Source organism: Sardina pilchardus, chromosome 14 (genome assembly GCF_963854185.1).
Source record: "Sardina pilchardus chromosome 14, fSarPil1.1, whole genome shotgun sequence".
NCBI lineage: Eukaryota > Metazoa > Chordata > Actinopteri > Clupeiformes > Clupeidae > Sardina > Sardina pilchardus.
In genome coordinates, this window is record NC_085007.1 from 28,896,504 (window position 1) to 28,916,503 (window position 20,000).

Here is a 20,000-nt window from a genome sequence, read left to right on the forward strand (position 1 = left end):
TTACATCACTGAAAGCAGGAAGTCCAACATTGAAATCCTTATTTCTCCCATCGCAAGGCAAACTGAGGGAATGATGCACGATCATTAAAAAACATGACTGGTTTTCTAAAGATACAAAGCTTAATGCTAAGCGGTGAAGTGTCCCTTTAACTATTTCATTTTATCTTTATATCAATATTGGTCTAAAGTTGGTTATTAACATGTTATGACTTTTTTAATTGATTCCAATAAAGCACCATTTGAAAACGAGAGAAAGAGAGAACAAGAGATAGAGAAAGAGAGAGAGAGAACAACAGAGAGAGAGAGACTCAGGGCTGGCAGACCCAGGAGACAGACAGAGACCACTTGAGTTACGCAACAGTGTACAGTGCAGAGGACAGGAGGTCACAGGACAGGTGACCAGACAGCAAGCAGACACTTTGTGTGTGTGTGTGTGTGTGTGTGCTGTTACGTCCCTATACGTTTATTTCTGTGTGTGTTTGCTTTGGTCTGCTTGTTTCTGTGTCTGTCTTGTGGTTTCTGTTAATTCTAGACCATCCCGTGGGCTAATTGCCAGGGCGCCGTGATTGGGGCGTCCGCCCTTTAAAAGTGGGATCCTACGTCAGAGAAGGAGGGTTCTAGGTTCTTCGTTCTCCGTCACGTTCTTTGGCTGCCACCTTGCCACGTTCTACCGCGCTGCTGCTCCGCCCTGCGTTTTTGGCTGTGCCGCCGCTCCTGCCTGTTCTCCCGAGTGAGAGTCGGGAAAAGCCTGAGGATCGGCTTGGCCTTTTTGCGGCCTATTCTTTGGACTACCTTACTTTTTTCGTTCCAGTATATTTTTCTCATTATTATATTTTTGTCAATAAACACTTTTTAATTTAGTTGCTCCGTTTGCCGTCGACTTTTTTGTCATGTCCTATTAGCCCTATAGACCGGGACGTGACAAAATGGGGGCTCTATCCGGTTTTTGTTTTTGTTCCCAGTTTTAAGTAATTGGGCCTAAACATTTTTTCTTTCCCGGTTTAACACGTTGGCGAATAGCCTATTCAGTTTTTTGTGACTTTTTGATTCCTCTTTAGTTCGGCCGTCGACATTTTTTGTATTTTCCATAATACGTGTATTTTCTTTAGGAAGCGCGCTTGCAACCGAAGAGGCTCTGGTGAGTTAGAGTTTTGATTATTTTATGATTTTGGTGGTGGGTTATTGAAGTTACTCCGGGGGAGATCCATTGCGGATATCCAATCGGTACGCTTTGAAGACATTTGAGGTTGAGTTTAGTTTATAGGAATTAGGGGCCAGAGCTTCGCCCAGTTTGGGTTTGTGGTTAGAGCGATGCTTTTCGTTAACTTTTGAGCACTTGTAGACGGTCAGACTAAAGAGTAGTTATTTTTGTAAGTTTTTTCTATTTTTGCGCGTTTGGTGGCAGCTTCGTAGCCAAGTGCCTTTGTTCGATTACAAAGCACGTGCGGTGTTTTTTTTCGTGGCATTATAGGTGGCAAATGTTTGAAAATGTCGTGGTTTTTTGAGTCTTTTTGCTGCTCGTTTTGAGCATTCGTTTTTTCGGGGTTGGAGGGGCTTTAGATCAGCCGATTTAGTGCCATTGCAGTTTTGTTAAATTTGATTTCCGTAGATTAATTTAATTCGTTAGTTCTAATTTGTCTGAGTTTTTTTTTACAATGTCGGTGGTGGAAGAATTTATTGAAAGTCCTTCCTATGATTTGTTGTCTCGTTGCACCAAAGAGCAATTAGAAAAAATTGCGGAACACTTTTCGATTGCGCTAACTTCTGACGACAAGAAGCGTAAAGAGTTGTTGTTCAAAGCGGTGAGTTTAGGTCTAGTAGATCAAAACATTCTGCCTGTTCAAGAGCCTGCTAAAGACCCCGTTCGAGAAAGCCCAGTTTCTCCTGTTCTTTCGTCAGCGAGTAATGTCTCTGACAGAGAACTTAAGATTAGAGAGTATTCTTTCGAAGAGCGTAAGTTGCAATTGGAAGCGGCGCGAATTCGTGCAGAGAGAGAGAATCGAGTTGTCAAGGAAAAAGAGTTGGATAAGGAAGTTTCAATTAAGAAATTAGAGGTTCAGCTTGAGTTTGATTTAAAAAAATTAGAGCACGAGGCAGTTGAGAATGAGCGACAACACCAGTACAAACTTGAACATGAACGCGAGGAGCGTAAATTTGCACTACAAAAGCTTGAGTGGGAATATGAGGTTAAGAAACTTACCATCACTCAACAAGATCCTCACACTCCCGATCAGTCTCCTGCTCATTCTCCTGTCCACTCTCCTGTCCGTACTTCTGCGCTACTGTCGGCTACTATGGGTGGTGATTCAGGCGATAGTAACACCATGCCTTTGCTCTCGGTTCCCCTGAGATCAGATGCGTCTGATGGTCCAAATGCTCCAGTGCGGGCTCCCTTGAGAAATCCCGATGGTGTCTTGCCATTTGCTCCTAGTCGTCCTGTGCCATTGCCCCGAGCTCAGCCTTTCGATGTTAGTCGCAACACTAGAATGATTCCACCTTTCAACGAACGAGAAGTCGATAAATATTTTTCGCACTTCGAAAGGGTTGCTATAACTTTGAAATGGCCTCCTGCGGTCTGGACGTTGTTATTGCAAACTGTCTTGACTGGCAAGGCACAGTCTGTGTATTCTTCCCTTACGATGCAACAAAGTTCAGATTATGAAACTGTGAAAACTGCAATATTAAATGCATATGAACTAGTCCCCGAAGCCTACCGTCAGCGATTTCGTGGCTTTCGCAAGTCCGATAGGCTCACGTTTGTGGAGTTTTCCAGAGAGAAAGAGCGTGCGTTTGACAGGTGGTGCACTTCACAACGTGCACTCACCAGAGAGCATCTTCGACAATTGATTTTGTTAGAAGAGTTTAAACGTTGCATTCCAGACCCAGTAGCGATGTATTTAAATGACCAAAAGGTAACAACATTGGAGCACGCTGCTGTCTGTGCAGACGAATTTGTTTTAACGCACAAAACTTCTTTTAAATCTTCCTCTTCTCGTGGTGACTCAGCTCAGTTTCCTAGTTCGCAGCAGAGTTGGAGAAAGTCTGATAATCCTCCGCCGAAGGTTGATTCGCAGGAATGTTTCTATTGCCACGAGTTTGGTCATCGCATTGCAGCATGTCCTGTTTTGAAAATGAAAAATTCGAAGCCCCCTCTGAAGCAAAAATATTCGAAAGGTTCCGGTTTTGTCCGTCCTTTAGTTCAGTCTGACTCTAAAATTGACCCAGTCTATGAACCGTTTGTTTCTTCTGGCAGTGTCTCGTTAACGGGACGTGAGCAAGATAACGTTACTGTTAAAATGCTAAGAGATACGGGTTCTGCGCAGAGTTTCATTCTGGCATCTACGTTGTCATTTTCTGATGAAAGTTATTGTGGCTATGACGTGCTTGTGCAGGGAATTGACATGGGGATTTTAAAGGTTCCAATTCACACTGTCTTTGTTAAAAGTGATTTGATTTCTGGCTTTGTCAAAGTAGCTGTCTGTTCTCAGTTGCCCATGGAGAATATCCATTTACTGATTGGAAACGAACTTGCCCATGAAAAGGTTATTCCGTTTCCGGAAGTCGTTTCGAATCCGTTTGAGCTCACTGATGTAGACTCTAGCCTGTCTGACGTCTTTCCAGTGTGCGCAGTAACTCGTGCTCAGGCACACAAGTCAAGCTCCGATTTGTCGGATACGTTCATGTCCTTTGACAATCCAATTGTGGGTGCGTTTCATGCAGCGTTTATACGTCCTCCCTCGCTCCTCGATGCCTCGATCCTCACTGATCTACATAAAGAATGATGGGGGGGAAACAATGGGATAGTCTATCCAGTGTTATGTTATAGATCAGTGGGAACGCCCATCGAGGATCGAGCATCGAGGATCGAGGAGGCATGTTGAGACGCACCCCGTGTCTTCTCTCGCGGATTCGGCACCTCGGTCGCTGTCCACGTCAGCGGGTGCTGAAGTCCCCAACTCACCTCGTTCCCTGTCCGTTTCCAGTGGTGCTGAAAATCTATCTCTGCCTGTTGCTAGAGAGCTGCTCTGTCGTGAACAGAAAAAAGATCCGTCTTTGTCTAAGTGTCGTGCTATAGCTACAGAAAAGGGTAAAATGGGGAAGAAATCAGTAGCATATTATTGGGAAGATGGTTTGCTAATGAGAAAGTGGGTTCCTTCACAGAATGAGGATTTGGGTTGGAATAGTGTGTATCAGGTGGTTGTCCTGGCTAAATTTAGACTGCATGTGTTAACCTTGGGGCATGACCATGACCTTGCAGGTCATCTGGGTGTCAAGAAAAGTTATCATCGCATACTGCGTTATTTCTTTTGGCCTGGCCTGAAGTCTGACGTAGTGAGACACTGTCGATCATGCCACCGTTGTCAGCTAGCAGGGAAACCCAACCAGTGTATTCCACCTGCCCCACTTCATCCAATTCCAGTCATTAGTGCACCATTTGAGCGAATCATACTTGATTGTGTTGGGCCTTTGCCTAAGTCCACATCTGGACATCGGTTCCTGTTGACCATAATGTGTGCTGCTACTCGTTACCCAGAGGCTATCCCGTTGCGCTCGCTTAAGGCGAAGCCAGTTGTAAAAGCACTAATTCGTTTCTTCTCCACCTTTGGCTTGCCAAAAGTCGTTCAAACCGATCAGGGGTCCAACTTCCTGTCTCGCCTGTTCCAACAAGTGTTACAGGAGTTGTCCATCAAGCATGTGACTTCCAGTGCTTACCATCCAGAGTCACAAGGGGCTCTGGAACGGTTCCATCAAACCCTTAAGTCTATGTTGCGCACCTATTGTCTCAACTCTGAAAAACAGTGGGACGATGGTCTACCATTGTTGTTGTTTGCTGTGCGTGAAACGACTCAAGAGTCGCTTGGTTTTAGTCCCGCTGAACTGATCTTTGGACACACTGTGCGAGGTCCGTTAAAGTTGTTGCGTGAGCAGCTGGGGTGTGAGACCGCTGCTCACAAGCACCCAAACATTCTGGAGTACGTCAGTTCATTTCGTGAGCGCCTGCACCGTGCTTGTGAACGTGCTCAAAGAGCTTTGTCTTCGGCTCAGTCAAAGATGAAGACTCGTTTTGATCGTAAGTCTGTGCACAGGTCGTTTGAGGCTGGCGACCAAGTCTTGCTATTTTTGCCAGTGGTTGGCTCTGCTCTACAGGCTAAGTTTTCAGGGCCTTATGAAGTGAAGTCTAAACTTAGCGAGACTGATTATGTAATTTGCACACCTGAGAGAAGGCGTAAAACTCGTGTCTGTCACATTAACATGTTGAAGCAGTACGTTGCTAGAGAGTCTGAGTCTGAGGTGGTTGAGTGTCCTGTGCCTGTGGGTTTTGTGGTTCCTGTGGTCTCCTCCTATTCCCCAGAGGAGGATGGCCTAACTTTTCGTGATGTCCCTGTGTCTTCGCCTCGGCTTCAGAATTCTGAGATTTTGAAAAAGTTGCCTGCTTTTCTTGCTCATTTGTCGGATGTACGTGCTAAGGACATCCAGCTGCTGATACAGTCAGTTCCTGGTTTGTTTTCAGATATTCCATCACAGACTAATGTCCTTAGTCATGATATCAATGTAGGTGACCATCTCCCTATTAAGCAACACGCGTATCGCGTAAATCCGACAAAGCGAGCCATTATGACTTCTGAAGTTCAGTATCTTTTGGATAATGGGTTAGCTGAGCCTAGCTCAAGCTCTTGGAGCTCCCCATGTATCTTGATTCCAAAACCAGATGGAACATTCCGCTTCTGTACTGATTACAGAAAAGTGAATGCAGTGACCAAGCCTGACTCATTTCCTCTGCCACGCATGGAGGACTGCGTGGATAGAGTCGGTTCAGCGCGTTTTGTCACCAAGCTTGACTTACTGAAGGGATACTGGCAGGTTCCCTTGACACCTCGTGCTGCAGAAATCTCTGCATTTGTTACACCTGACTCCTTCCTGCAGTACTCAGTTATGCCATTTGGGCTCCGTAACGCCCCAGGCAGTTTCCAACGCTTGATGTGTGTAGTTTTAGCTGGTGTACAGAATTGTGAGGTGTACCTTGACGATATAGTTCTTCATTCGTCCACTTGGTCCAGTCACCTTGAGCTTATTCATACTGTGTTTCACCGTCTGCAGGATGCCTCTCTGACCTTGAATTTGGCCAAGTGCGAGTTTGGCAAAGCTACAGTTACCTACTTGGGCAAACAAGTAGGTCAAGGTCAGGTCCGTCCTGTAGAGGCCAAAATCCAGGCCATTGTTGAATTTCCCATTCCCAAGACTAAGCGTGAGGTGCGCCGGTTTTTGGGGATGGCTGGCTACTATCGTAGCTTTTGTCGCAATTTTTCTGATGTTGTGTTGCCTCTTACAAACTTACTTCGTAACACTGCTGAGTTTGTATGGTCTGTTGATTGTCAAGCTGCCTTTCAGAATGCAAAGACGTTGCTGTGTAGCTCTCCAGTGCTTGCAGCTCCTGACTTTGACTTGCCTTTCAAGCTTGAAGTTGATGCTAGCGGAACAGGAGCTGGTGGTGTTCTCCTTCAAGAGGGATCAGATGGATTTGATCACCCTATCTGTTATTTCTCTAAAAAGTTCTTAAAACATCAACTGAACTATAGTACCATCGAGAAGGAGGCACTAGCCTTGTTGTTGTCACTTCAGCAGTTTGAGGTCTACATTGGCTGTACCGCTGCACCTGTAGTGGTACATACAGATCATAACCCTTTGATTTTTCTCTCCAGAATGAAAAACACCAATCAGCGCATTATGCGTTGGTCTCTCTACTTGCAGGGCTTCAACCTGGAGATAAGGTATAAGAAGGGGTGTGATAACATTTTGGCTGACACATTGTCACGCACTTATCAGTGAATTCACATTACTTTAGATTTAATCCACATTATATGTTGATTTTTGGTGGTGGGGGTGTTACGTCCCTATACGTTTATTTCTGTGTGTGTTTGCTTTGGTCTGCTTGTTTCTGTGTCTGTCTTGTGGTTTCTGTTAATTCTAGACCATCCCGTGGGCTAATTGCCAGGGCGCCGTGATTGGGGCGTCCGCCCTTTAAAAGTGGGATCCTACGTCAGAGAAGGAGGGTTCTAGGTTCTTCGTTCTCCGTCACGTTCTTTGGCTGCCACCTTGCCACGTTCTACCGCGCTGCTGCTCCGCCCTGCGTTTTTGGCTGTGCCGCCGCTCCTGCCTGTTCTCCCGAGTGAGAGTCGGGAAAAGCCTGAGGATCGGCTTGGCCTTTTTGCGGCCTATTCTTTGGACTACCTTACTTTTTTCGTTCCAGTATATTTTTCTCATTATTATATTTTTGTCAATAAACACTTTTTAATTTAGTTGCTCCGTTTGCCGTCGACTTTTTTGTCATGTCCTATTAGCCCTAGACCGGGACGTGACAGTGCGCCCAGGTGTTTATGAGTGTTTATATGTGTTTATAGCTGAGTATATGATAACACTTTCCTCTCACAGAGAGGCTGTTGACGCTTTACTCTCTACTGTACATGCTTATTTCAATGCATTCCTATAGGTCATACACATGCAGCACTTGTGCAAGCAATACGCTTACAGGACAATAAACACACGAAAGTCACAGACAGACAGACAGAAAGAAAGAAATAAAGAAAGAAAGAGAGAGAGAAAGAAAGGAGAAGTGTCCATTCACAATCAGATCCCAACACGCACGCACACACACTTACATACAGCGGTCAGCATAGCGCCCAGTTAGATAGTGTGGATAGAATACTTTGTCTGTGTCATATTGCCCCCTGCTGTCTGTATTTGGGAAGTGCTCCAAATATCCACATGTGAAGTTGGATGCGCGTTCTCTCTATCAACTCCCAAGCACACAAGAGTGGTTGTCACGGGTACCTGGATGCCCTCGATCCTCTCTGTGACAACGTAGGCGTGGTGCATAGCGATCAGAGGCACCTTGACCCCAGCCATGTCCCCCAGCTTAGTGGCCCACACACCTGAGAACACACAGGTACCGCCAGAGTGACCGTTAGATGCTGACTGAAAGGGTAAAGGGTACACGCTTTGTGTAGTCAAATGATCAAGTGTGTGTGTGTGTGTGTGTGTGTGTGTGTGTGTGTGTGTGTGTGTGTGTGTGTGTGTGTGTGTGCTTGGGTGTGTGTGTGTATGTGTATGTGTGTGTCTTGGTCCAATGCTGCATAGTTGACCACACAGGGTATCACAATGCTGGATATGTGTGAGTGGATGCTTCTGTGTTTGTATTAGACTGTGTGAGCATGTGTGAGAGAGAGAGTGTGTACGCGTGTGTCTATCTGTGTGTGTGTGTGTGTGTGTGTGTGTGTGTGTGTGTGTGTGTGTGTCTATCTCTGTGTGTGTGTTTCCAGTGCTGACCTGCACAGTTGACCACGCAGGGAGTCTCTATGCTGCCAAAGGGCGTGTCCACAGCCTTCACCCGCTTCACCCCCAGGTCATCTGTGCTCACCTGGATACCTGTCACTGGGCAGTTCTCAATCACCTGCAGCAGCATGGCACACACAAAACAGTATGGTCATGTAAGTAGTAATCAAACACACACACACACATATGCACGCACACACACACGCACGCACGCACGCAAGCACACACACACACACACACACAACTGTACGGTCATGCAAAGTAGTAATCAAACACACTCACAAACACACACCCAAATGCACACACACACACACATACACATGTTACATGTTGACGCCGGTGTCAGGTCACCAGAGTACACAAATAATCACCAGGACAGATAAACACAAGTGTCACAAAATAGGTGCACAAACACAGTCCATAGATTGACACCAGGCACAGTGAGAGACCTGCCACTATTATCTTTATGGCCCTTAATAGCGCACATTAGAGCACAGGGGCCACTGTCCTCACTCGACCAGTAGATCAGTAACATGATGCCCATTACAGAGACAGCACTCATGATAAAGCTGCTATTTTAAGCATTTACACACGCTGGCTCAGAGCAGATCTGACTGGCTTTAATTACTGTAAGGGTCAAAGGAGATATAAAAGAGTATTGAGTGTGTGTGTGTGTGTGTGTGTGTGTGTGTGTGTGTGTGTGTGTGTTTGTGCGTGCCCATGTGTTCATGAGTGTTTATATGTGTTTATAGCTGAATATATGATTACAATGATGTATTTCGCAGACAGTAGATGCTTTGATCCAATGGGACTATGCATGTGACAGTATTTGGCCAGCTTTGAACTTTGACCCTAACCAGAGGCCAGCCAATCACTTTTCCAGTCAGTTAAAACAATCAGGCTCATTTCCCCCCTTGATGGGATACATTTTCATTCTGGGTGAACCCAAACTAAGCAAATCTGAATGTACTCTGCAGGTTGGTCTGGAAAGGAGGCTATTGACATCTGTTTAGACGGACCTGCAAAGTAAATTGAAATTTGCTAACAGGTTAATCTCCCACCATGCCCTAACAGGATCTGAGCGAGTGAGCGACTGTCAATGTTATCTGTCTACACTGAATCCGTTAAATATCAATTTAGGCTAATTCATTTAGCCAGGTCTGAACACAACAACCGCACAAGATTAACTCGCTCAGATTAAGATTAAGATTAAGATTAACTCGCTCGAATTCCTCAACAGAAATTACTTTGTCACCTGAATTTACATAAAGCAGAAAATGGCAATCATTTAATGTATGATCGGGTACAGAAGCACACCAGGCACTCCAAGACAGTCGTCCTTACCCTCCTTAGAGAGCCAGGAATGCTTTTGCATCCAAGTTACAGTTGAGTACACATATTGACTATAATGCCGCCTACTACAGGTGAACTAGACTGGGGTAAACCCAGCCTGCAGCTCAGGCTGGAAACCTGCACATTTATCTCTCCTGCTTCCTCTCCACATTTGCTGGAACCAATCACAAACTGGCATATCCACCAGGCGCACCTAGATCATTGGTCTGGGGTGCGTTTCTAGAAAGCGTCGTTTGCTAACTTGCGTCGCAATCTTGGGAGTTCGCTCCGTCGTTCTTGAATTTGGTGTTTCTAGAAAAGGTAGTTCAAACTCTCAATCGCAAACAAGGACGCAAAGTTTGGTCGTTTGAACTACTGCCCCTGGGCAGTCGCACCTGTGTCGTACCTTGGGAGTTCCAGTTGGTGATGTCGTCAGTGCAAGATCGCCCTGACCAAAAATCACAAGCGCCCAACCAAAAATCACTAAGTTGTTGTTTTCTCGTGACTCAATGATTGCGCTATACTGTAGGCTAATATAAAGTAAAATACCGTTGGGCTCATTCTTGCTACGTGTGTTACCTTGCGTTCATTTGCGTGTTGGTTTGCGTTTTGGTAGACTACTGTTATGATATTGACAAACCCTCGGGTCAAGCACACCGTTCATTAGTATAGTGGTTAAGGCAGGTGGCTTATCATCACAACATCGTAGGTTCTTTTCCCGTATGCATCACACATGCTTTTGTTTCTGACTAGTGAAACGTGGAAATAACCCTAATAAGTAATGTCGTGGAACTATTAAACTGATGTCGTGTTCCTGGCCACTCGATGTAAAGCAATTAAATATATTTAGGGTCTAACCTATTGTTGTGTGTGTGGTATGCCTGCTCTTACTCAAAAGTGACATGGAGAGGTAAGATGCGAACTTGGGCCGCGCGCGCAATGTACTGACATGCAACAGCTGAACCACCAGACACCGATTTAGTATTGTGATAATTTGTAATTAGTCTAGGCCATATATATTTTGTACAGATATTTTTTAGATATTTCACACAAATAAGTACATATATTGGACAGCTTAAGCAAACTGTTTCATGTGCTTGCATAGGTTTACGTTTTTTTTCTGATAGCAATGATAATGCCAGCATGAATCACTTTGGGTTTAAATTAGACTCGTCGACACATAGTGGGTGCCTCTCAACATCCCTCCTCGATCCTCGGTCCTCTATCCCATTGTTGCCGCCCTATCATTCAGTGAGGACGAGGATCGAGGAAGGAAAGGAGAATCTATAAAAGACAAGTGATAGGCATCCAGTGACGGAGCATTTCTAGTGGGTAGGGTATTATACGTTGACACCTTTTCCACCAATGAAATGTGCCGCTGGGTCCTCAACAACGTTGTTGGAACAACGGTGTTTGAACAACGGAGGTAGCGAATTGCGACACAGGTACGATGCTTTCTCGAAACAGGTGTAACACTGTCGTTGTTTGATAGCAAGTTGCGTCGCACCACGGTGGTTAAACAACGCTGTTGCTAACTTTTCTAGAAACGCACCCCTGATTGGTTGAGGGACTATCCAAGTGCATACAGTCATCTGAACTATGCCCATTGATCATGCCTCTTGTGCTGTAGAAATACAGCGCAGACTCCCCAGACTAATGTTCAATCTCAAAACAGAGCTTAGTCTGGTGATAGCCAGGCTACAGGTGAATGTAACTGTACACACAGCCAGAGAGGGGTGCTGTGGACCCTCACAACACACTTATGAGTAAGTATGAGTTTAAGCAAGTAGGATAAGTATATACTGTATACTCTTTTGATCCCGTGAGGGAAATTTGGTCTCTGCATTTATCCCAATCTGTGAATAAGTCAAACACACACAGCACACAGCGAACACACAGTGAGGTGAAGCACACACTAACCCGGAGCAGTGAGCTAGCTTCATACAGTGGCGCTCGGGGAGCAGTGAGGGGTTAGGTGCCTTAATCAAGGGCACTTCGGCCGTGGGAGAGCAGTGCTCAACCACTTCCCCTGCCCACATTTTTTCTACTTGACGGGGATTGAACCGGCAACCCTTCGGCTACCAGCCCAAAGCCCTAACCAGCCCCACTTATCATGCGAGTGCTGTGATGGAGGCGGGTGGAGGAGTGTGTGTGGTTACCGAGGCACCGCGGGCGGTGGCGGCTCTGGACAGGGTGGTGCAGGTGCCCGCTGGGTCCATGGTGCCGTCTTTGGGCACGTAGAGAGTTCCGTACAGGTCGTCCACGTTCATCAGCGGGTACAGATCTTTGGTCTCCGCCGGCGACAAGACGTAGGACTCGATGCCGTACACCTTCCCCAACTGCGCACACAAACAGACAAACAGCACTGTGAGGATCCGGTCAGGTGGATTTGCTCCATTTAGCTCAGTTTATTAGAATGATCTCTCGGGGGCCAAAAAGAATAGAACATAGTGATCATTTAGAACCGCGGTTCCCACTTCGGGTCGCGAGGGATTGCAGGGAGTCCGCACAATGTTGCTTGGGCTGAGGTTGTGAGGTTACCAAACTTATTATTTGTGTACATTAAATGTATAAAAATCCCAATTGGATAATGCAAATTAAAACATAATTTTGTTCCACATTTAAATTCATGTAGCTATTTATTACCTCTGACCTCAGAACTTCCGTAAGCAACCTTCAGGTCGTGCTAAGCTAGGCTATAATTCATTCTCGGACCCCGATTGTTGAATGAAACAATGTCTTGTGTGTGTATGCGGGTAGGAGTTTGGGTAGGGGGTCCTGGCTTGTCTTAGATCTTCTAAATCAGTGTTTCCCAACCTTTCTCCCTTGAAGGCCCCCTGTTCTCTCAAGGAAAAAAGGTTGGGAAATGCTGATTTAGAAGATAGTTAGCTTCAGATTCCCAGCTAGATTTGTTTTTCTACTTTCTAATAACTGCATTCATTACTAGCAAGTCGACAGGCTTTTTTTTTCTTATTTGGTTCGGCATCTCATTTCCTCTCACATAAGATTGGGAAACTTGCACTCCTGCCAGCAGGCCCAGCAGCAACTGTGTGTTGAATGACCTGCGGCTTGAGGCCAGTGCAGACTGCAGATTCATGTGGACGGCCCTGCCTGTCTGGCCAGATCTCTACAGCATGTGGACCTCCCACATTTGGCAGGAGAACTGCCCTCCCCTCCCCTGCGTTCTACTGTCTGGGTTAGTCACTAGCACACACACACACAGCTTTCAGAACACACCCCTGCCCTCTCCTGCGTTCTGCTGTCTGGGTTAGTCACTAGCACACACACACACACAGCTTCCAGAACAGAGCCTCCTCCACAATCCACAGTTCCATCTGCTTCATCAAACTAATTGTTCCCCCTCTCTATCTCTCCCTCTCTCCCTCCTTATTTCTCTCATTCCCTCTCTCTCGTTCTCTCTCTCCTACTCCAGTCCATACTTCACATTCTTCATCTCTCGCTCTTTTCCTCTCTCCCTCTTCCTCCCATTCCCCCCTTTCTATCTCTCTCTTTCTCTCTCTCTCTCTCTCTCTCTTCTCCTCTTGTCTGCACACTCTATCGTTTCTCTCATCCGGGTTTTTCAGCACTCTTTATTTAGCTTATTTCTGACTCATCGGTTTCACCCCTCAGCATAACAGGCCGAGCGTTTCAATAGGCCCAGGGTGTACTCAACAGGCCCATGGTGTACTCAATAGTCCCAGAGTGTACTCAACAGGCCCAGAGTGTACTCAACAGGCCCAGAGTGTACTCAATAGTCCCAGAGTGTACTCAAGTCTGGACACAACTACAGCTGTGCAAGAAGCTAGTTAGGCAAAAGCATTTCCATCCATCCATCAATCAATCAATCTGACGTCCTTTGAGGGTTTGAAAGTTCAAAGTTCCTTTGAAAGTTCACCACTGGGGCGGGGAATCATGCTGTCCAGTTGTGCAACATCAGTGTCATCTTGTGGCTTTATGAAAGGCCTGCCACAGATTACGTCACCTGAGACAGGCAATTCCAGCTCTGGACAGCAGACCAGATACACTGGCCCAGGATAAACACAGACCCCTCGCCACACACACACACACGCACACCTCAGTCTGTAGTCTGTGTTAAGCCATAGCCTGTGTTACACCACAGCCTGTGTTAAGCCATAGAATGTGATAGGCCACAGCCTGTGTTAGACCATAGTCTGTGTTAGACGATTGACTGTGTTAATCCGTAGTCTGTGTTAAGCCGTAGTCTATGTATAGACTATGATTGACGCATTTATTGTGGTTTTTTTAATTGTTATTAGAAATGCTCTTAAAAACCTAAATGTTTTTTCATGTTGGTCGCTTTGGTTAAAAAGCATCAGCCAAATGAAATGTAATGTAATAGACCATAAAGATAAAAAATAGTAATTACATTTTAAATAAAATATTCATTTGGTTGATTTATTATGTTTTTTCTGGTACTATGCTTGAGTTTTACCATTTACCACTTCCGGGGACAGTAAGGGGCACAAGTCTTTGGTGTCGTGTGTGTGTGTGTGTGTGTGTGTGTGTGTGTGTGTGTGTGTGTGTGTGTGTCCACCGTACCGACATGAGGCGTTTGTACTCGTCCAGGCGCTGCTTGTTGGAGGCGATGAAGAGGCCTCCGTTCTGGATCCAGCCGGTCTCCAGGCCCGTCTCCTTCTCCAGGTCATGACTGATGACGTTGCGCGTGTGGGCCAGCAGCTCCACCTCTGTGTCACTGGGCCGCAGCTGCCACAGCAGGCCTGGGCACACACACACACACACACACACACACACATATATGAACACATACATCAACACATACATCAACACACACACACACACACACACACACACACACACACACACACACACACACATCAACACATACATCAACACATGCACGCATGCACATACATACATGAACACACACATGAACACATACACAAACACAAACACAAACACACACAAACACATAAATATACACACATACATACATAAATATATGCACACACAGAAACAAATGCATGCACACACACACTCTCACACACACACACACACTTCTTAAGCCCATGAATACTACAATCTAATAGTTTCCTACAGAACATTTTGCAAAAACTCAAGTTTGTCAAGTGGACAGCCTCTGAGAGTGTGGTGTCCAACAGAGCAGGCTTATCTACTGATAGCTGGCACGGCTGGGGCACTTTGTGCTGACCAGGCAGAACAACTCCGTCTCATGAGCGCTGTTACACATTGGCACGAGGGCACAAGGCCACCAAGGCAACAGCAATGGCCATTTCTGCAGTAGACTAAAGGCCCGTCCAAGTTTTCGCATGCAAAATCAACTCATCTCATCAAACAAGACTGTTCAGAAAGTTTCATCAGTTTTCTGTCTCACTCACAGACATGCACAAATGTACACACATTGTGTGTATGTACTTCCTTATTTGTATCCACAATTAAGAATAAATATCACATAAGGATAGAAATTTGACAGATGCAATAATTGCTCAGACAAGATTCAGTCACACAAACACACACACACACACACACACACACTGACCTGCCGTGTGCCAGGTGGTCCCCGCGGTGAGGCGGTCCCTCTCCAGCAGCACCACGTTGGTCATGCCCATCTTGGCCAGGTGGTAGATGGTCTGGCAGCCCAGGCTGCCCCCCCCGATCACCACGGCGTCGGCGGAGCGGGGCAGGGTCTTGGTGGGGCCGCGGTAGGCCTCGTGGTCCTGCTTGAGGGTCTTCTGGTAGGGCACGTTCTTCTCCTTGGTCTGGTGCTCCGTGGAGGAGGCGGCCGCGCTGTAGCGGCGTCCAGCAGCACGGCAGAGGGGGGACAGGGGGGCACGACCCCTCAACACCCTGCTCACAGCGGCAGTACCCAAGAAGGCCATGGCCCCTGCACACACACACACACACACACACACACACACACAAACACACACACATATATATACATACATCAGAGATACATCAGAGATACATCAGACACCTCAACACCCTGCTCACAGCGGCAGTGCCCAAGAAGGCCATGGCCCCTGTACACACATACACACACACACACACACACACATATACATCAGAGATACATCAGATATACATCAGACACCTCAACACCTTGCTTACAGCAGCCGTAACCAAGAAGGCCATGGCCCCTACACACACACACAAATGATTTCTTTATCTGAATCCTCCAATCAAATTTCTTTACAGAAAGGATTCAAATATTCTCAGAGATGATACAGCTTTGACATCTAAGGGTACTGTGTCAACGCACACACGTACACACACACACACACACACACAAACACAAATCACTGATACATCAAAGATACAGTTCATCAGATATACACACACACACACACACACACACACACTTCCATGTTTGCACACAGACTCTCAACCAAATCAGTGTTGCCGTCTCTGTCTTGGCAGTGTTTAATCACAAGAGCTCCCGTGACTCAACACCACTCCAGATCTCAAAGCAGAGTGAAGATCCTTCACCTCAGCTGAGTGCTTTTGGCAGGGACGACGCAGGGGAAGACTGCTGATGCCAAAAGACTTCCTGGGGAGATTTTCTTCCAAAAGATATTGCGCAAGCCTTCCTATCTCCTCTCACACTGAGACAGTTCTATTACAGTGACCCCGACAGACAACGCCACAGTGAGCAGCAAGAGGAGTTGCTGATTTGCACACAATTTGCTGCGTACCACCTGGGCAGTGTAATATGTAGATCCTATTATACTGATAATTCAGCAGACAAATAATTTTTAAAAATTATATATATATATATATATATATATATATATATATATATCGCAATAGTCAGCTGTATATCCATGGTTTCACTACCTAATGCTTAAATAAAAAAACATCAATATTTGGCAGCAGTGGCGATACTATTATATATTGATGTTTTGAAACCCAAAGCGCAGCCCCACAGGCCATATTGTTGCTTTGACTGAAATATGTCGATACGTGTTTACGTGTAATACACTTGTAATAAACTTGATCCTACATTACTACTGTTTATAGTCAAAGTAACAACATGACTTGACTATGCTTAGCCAGGATACCCTTTTGTGCAGTGTACAATGAGCTCACGCACACAGAGGTTGGGGATAAGACTGCCAATATACAGTAGTTGTGTAATTACACTGGCAGTCTTATCCTGTGTCTGATCATTATTCAGCCAGCTTCATGCAAAAATATTTGGAACTTAACTTAATAAAATATTAAAAAAACAATGTTAATAGTGATCAGTGTGCAGTGATTTTGATCGTTCACTTTAGGATTATACCTGCCTCACCTGCACCTGTACACTAAAGACTTATGCCTTTGAACAAGGGGAGGTCACACAATGCGTCCCAGAGCGTCTGTTTAACAATTCTAAGTGTTGGGACTGGACATTGAATGAAAATTTGGCTTAGTGCTGTTTCAATGTAAATGCCATTGCCATAAAGGCATGATGTATGTGGTTTTAACATTAATGTACAATGTATACACAGAGGATATTCCTAAAATCAAAGAGGACTATCAGCCTGACAATTAGTAATAGCATGTAGTCTGAACATAACAAGTCCTCTATTATTACTGCTGACGCCTCAACTGTTTATCTGAAATGTGACAGCTTGGATACAGTGTTATTAAACAGCAAACCCTGACCAAGGACCAGGGAGTCTTTTGTTTGGCTGACTGTGAAAGTGTTGACACAAAGGAATCCAAAGTTGCACTTACTTGAGCAAAACTAACGGTCTGCATTTACAAAGTTCAACAGAAACTTGAAAATTGATTTTTGTTTTTCAAAACTCTCCTGACAGCAGTTGTGGAGTTAAGCTTACTGGCAGAGATTATTTAATGAGCTGGAGAATGAGGGCAGGGAGGAAAAAAAACATAAATTAAGTTTACATCCTGGAACCGATTCAGACTGTCACGGGAAGAGTCATGTCCTGTCCTCCAAATTACGTGAGTTAAAACAAGAATGAAAACAACGAAAAACATTTACATTTTTTTTTATCCAAAGTGACTTACAGCAAGAAAACGGCATTCAAGCAAAGAGGACCTTATCTAGGCAATGCTATTGTATCTGTTAACACTAGATGATAAGAGTGTGGGTATATTCTAAGTATTGTGTGAGTGTGATAGGAAAAAGTACAGTAGTAAAAGGAGGTCGAGAAGGGAAGAGAGGGAAGTTCATGGGAAGTTCATGGGAAGTTCATGATAAGTTCCTAGTAAGTGCGTGTTTTTGAAGACAGAGAGGGATAGTCCTCCTCTGGTGGTACTTGGCTGGTCAGTGGTCAGTCCACCATTGAGGACCACAGATGAAAACAGTCTAGATTATCTACTGAGCGTAGGGGCACCAGTGCTTTCAGTGGAAAAGGATTCGTTGAGCAGTAACTTTGTGATTTACACTGTTATATCGCTGAGAGTTCTCTAACCACAGGGCTGGCTGCCAAGGTACATGTTGTCAACTAACCAGTTATTGTTTTATAGACAAGAACGCAGCCACGATGTAAGCAGCTTCATGAAAACAGTGTCACATCGGCCTAATGAATCTATAACATCCTATCCTCCATGATATATCGTTTAATGCCTTATTGCATCTTCCATATAGTACTTGGTATGATCTATATGTTAATTTGTTGCATGCTCTGTATTTTGCACTCATGTGCAATACATATAGCATTAAGCTGGAAATTCAAAACAACCAGTTCACATTCAAAGTTTCGAAACTTTTGACATTACATCAAATGCAGCTTATCTTTTCTCGCCAGTCTATCCAGATCAACACATTAAGCCGGAAATGGAAACTACTACTTTCTTGGCTACTATACTGGGTTATCAAGATCAAACTATATCGGCCACTCTCACTACACACCCATCTGATGTTGACAGTGTATTGGCTGGCAGAATCAGCTGACAAGAACTAGGAAAACAAGAAAGGCTGTTGCATCAGTCCAGGCTCAACACACTGCTCTCAACACAGTGCGCTACCTTGACACAGTTATAACCGTGTGCTTTCGTTCGTGATTTACGCTATCAACACGTGGTTGCAGAAGGGGAAATATAACATTCAAATTTGTAATGTACCAACATACCACTTTCACCCTCATTTAGACAACATGTCTGTAAAGTATTTTTAAGCAGGTCATTTTCTGTGGTAGAAATCAAGAGGAGATCTTCATGGCTAAAAAAACAAATTTAATCTTCCATCAAACTGTTCTTGGGGGGGGGGGGGGGGGGGGTTAGAATTCTCCAAGACATTAGCCTGCTGTATAAGTATGTGAAACATACCATTGTACATCTTGTCTTATGCTGTTTTTATTATTATCATTATTGAATCGGATAAGCTTTCCATAAAGGTTCTGTTAAGAACTGCTCAGTAGCACTGGTACTTATGCTAAACCCATGGCATATTCACTGAGTGTGTCAGAATGGCTTTGAAAGATACCCAAGAAATATATGGGAAGACCTAGTGAAGTCACAGTCCAAACTGTAATCCTATCGTGGAAAACAGTTTGAGACGCAACCTTGGTCGAAATGAAATCCACTAAAGGGGAAACCCTTTCAATCCACCTTGGACAACCACATGTTTTTCAGGATTAGAGTGGAGATGGGCACATGCTTTTCATCACATGAACAATGAACAGAAGATCAGAAGTGATTCTGAGAACTAGGCCTACTTATAACTTCATAACGTTACACAGGAGTCTTAAACCAGCAATCACATCCATGTTGCAACAAACAAACACACAGAGGTGGGACTCAATATAACAACTTTTACATAAAAAGGAATTCATATTGGCGGTGAAGACTGGTATTGTTTTTGTTTTTAAAGCAAAACTGTAGACTGTGCAAAGAGGCTGACAAACTCGACCCTAAGAACCCTCTGTGGAAAAGCCTCCTTAAATCAACGGTATTGTGACTTTGGGGCCCATCTCATGCCCATTATTTGGGCTAGGCTACCAAATAACTTCAGTGTCCTTGGAAACCTCACAGCTAAACATCTGACAACATTGTTAAGGACAACAGCATGGACTTAGACTAGCCTATCACTCCCTATCGACCAACTACATTTTCCCACATTGAGATTTCGCGCAAATCATAACTCAAAATAATAAACAATAGCCTAAGCAATAACTGAAAACAATAGACAACAGACCTGCTGCTATAAATAAACTTACAATCAACTTAAGCGACGAGTGCATACAGAGCATAGCCTATAACACACAAAGTGTTATTTGGCTCTGTCTATGCTCCGATGATTTACAGTAGGCATGGGAGACTAGCTATACTGGAACACGAGTCTCCGCGTCTAACCATGTGTCAACGAGAACGGAAAACAAACCAAA

The 20,000-nt window shown here is 44.8% G+C and overlaps 1 protein-coding gene across 1 annotated transcript in view; it reads right to left on the bottom strand.

The window, feature by feature from the left end:
* The window catches only part of sardh (sarcosine dehydrogenase), an 86,474-nt gene that overhangs the window by 65,618 nt on the left and 856 nt on the right, over positions 1-20,000 (bottom strand). Inside the window, exons 2-6 of the mRNA XM_062555184.1 lie at positions 15,203-15,547; positions 14,224-14,402; positions 11,823-12,002; positions 8,326-8,449; positions 7,831-7,931 (exon numbers count right to left, since the gene is read on the bottom strand). Coding sequence (XP_062411168.1) covers positions 7,831-7,931; positions 8,326-8,449; positions 11,823-12,002; positions 14,224-14,402; positions 15,203-15,542 — 924 coding nt within the window. The 5' untranslated portion in view covers positions 15,543-15,547. The remainder of the gene's footprint in view (positions 1-7,830; positions 7,932-8,325; positions 8,450-11,822; positions 12,003-14,223; positions 14,403-15,202; positions 15,548-20,000) is intronic.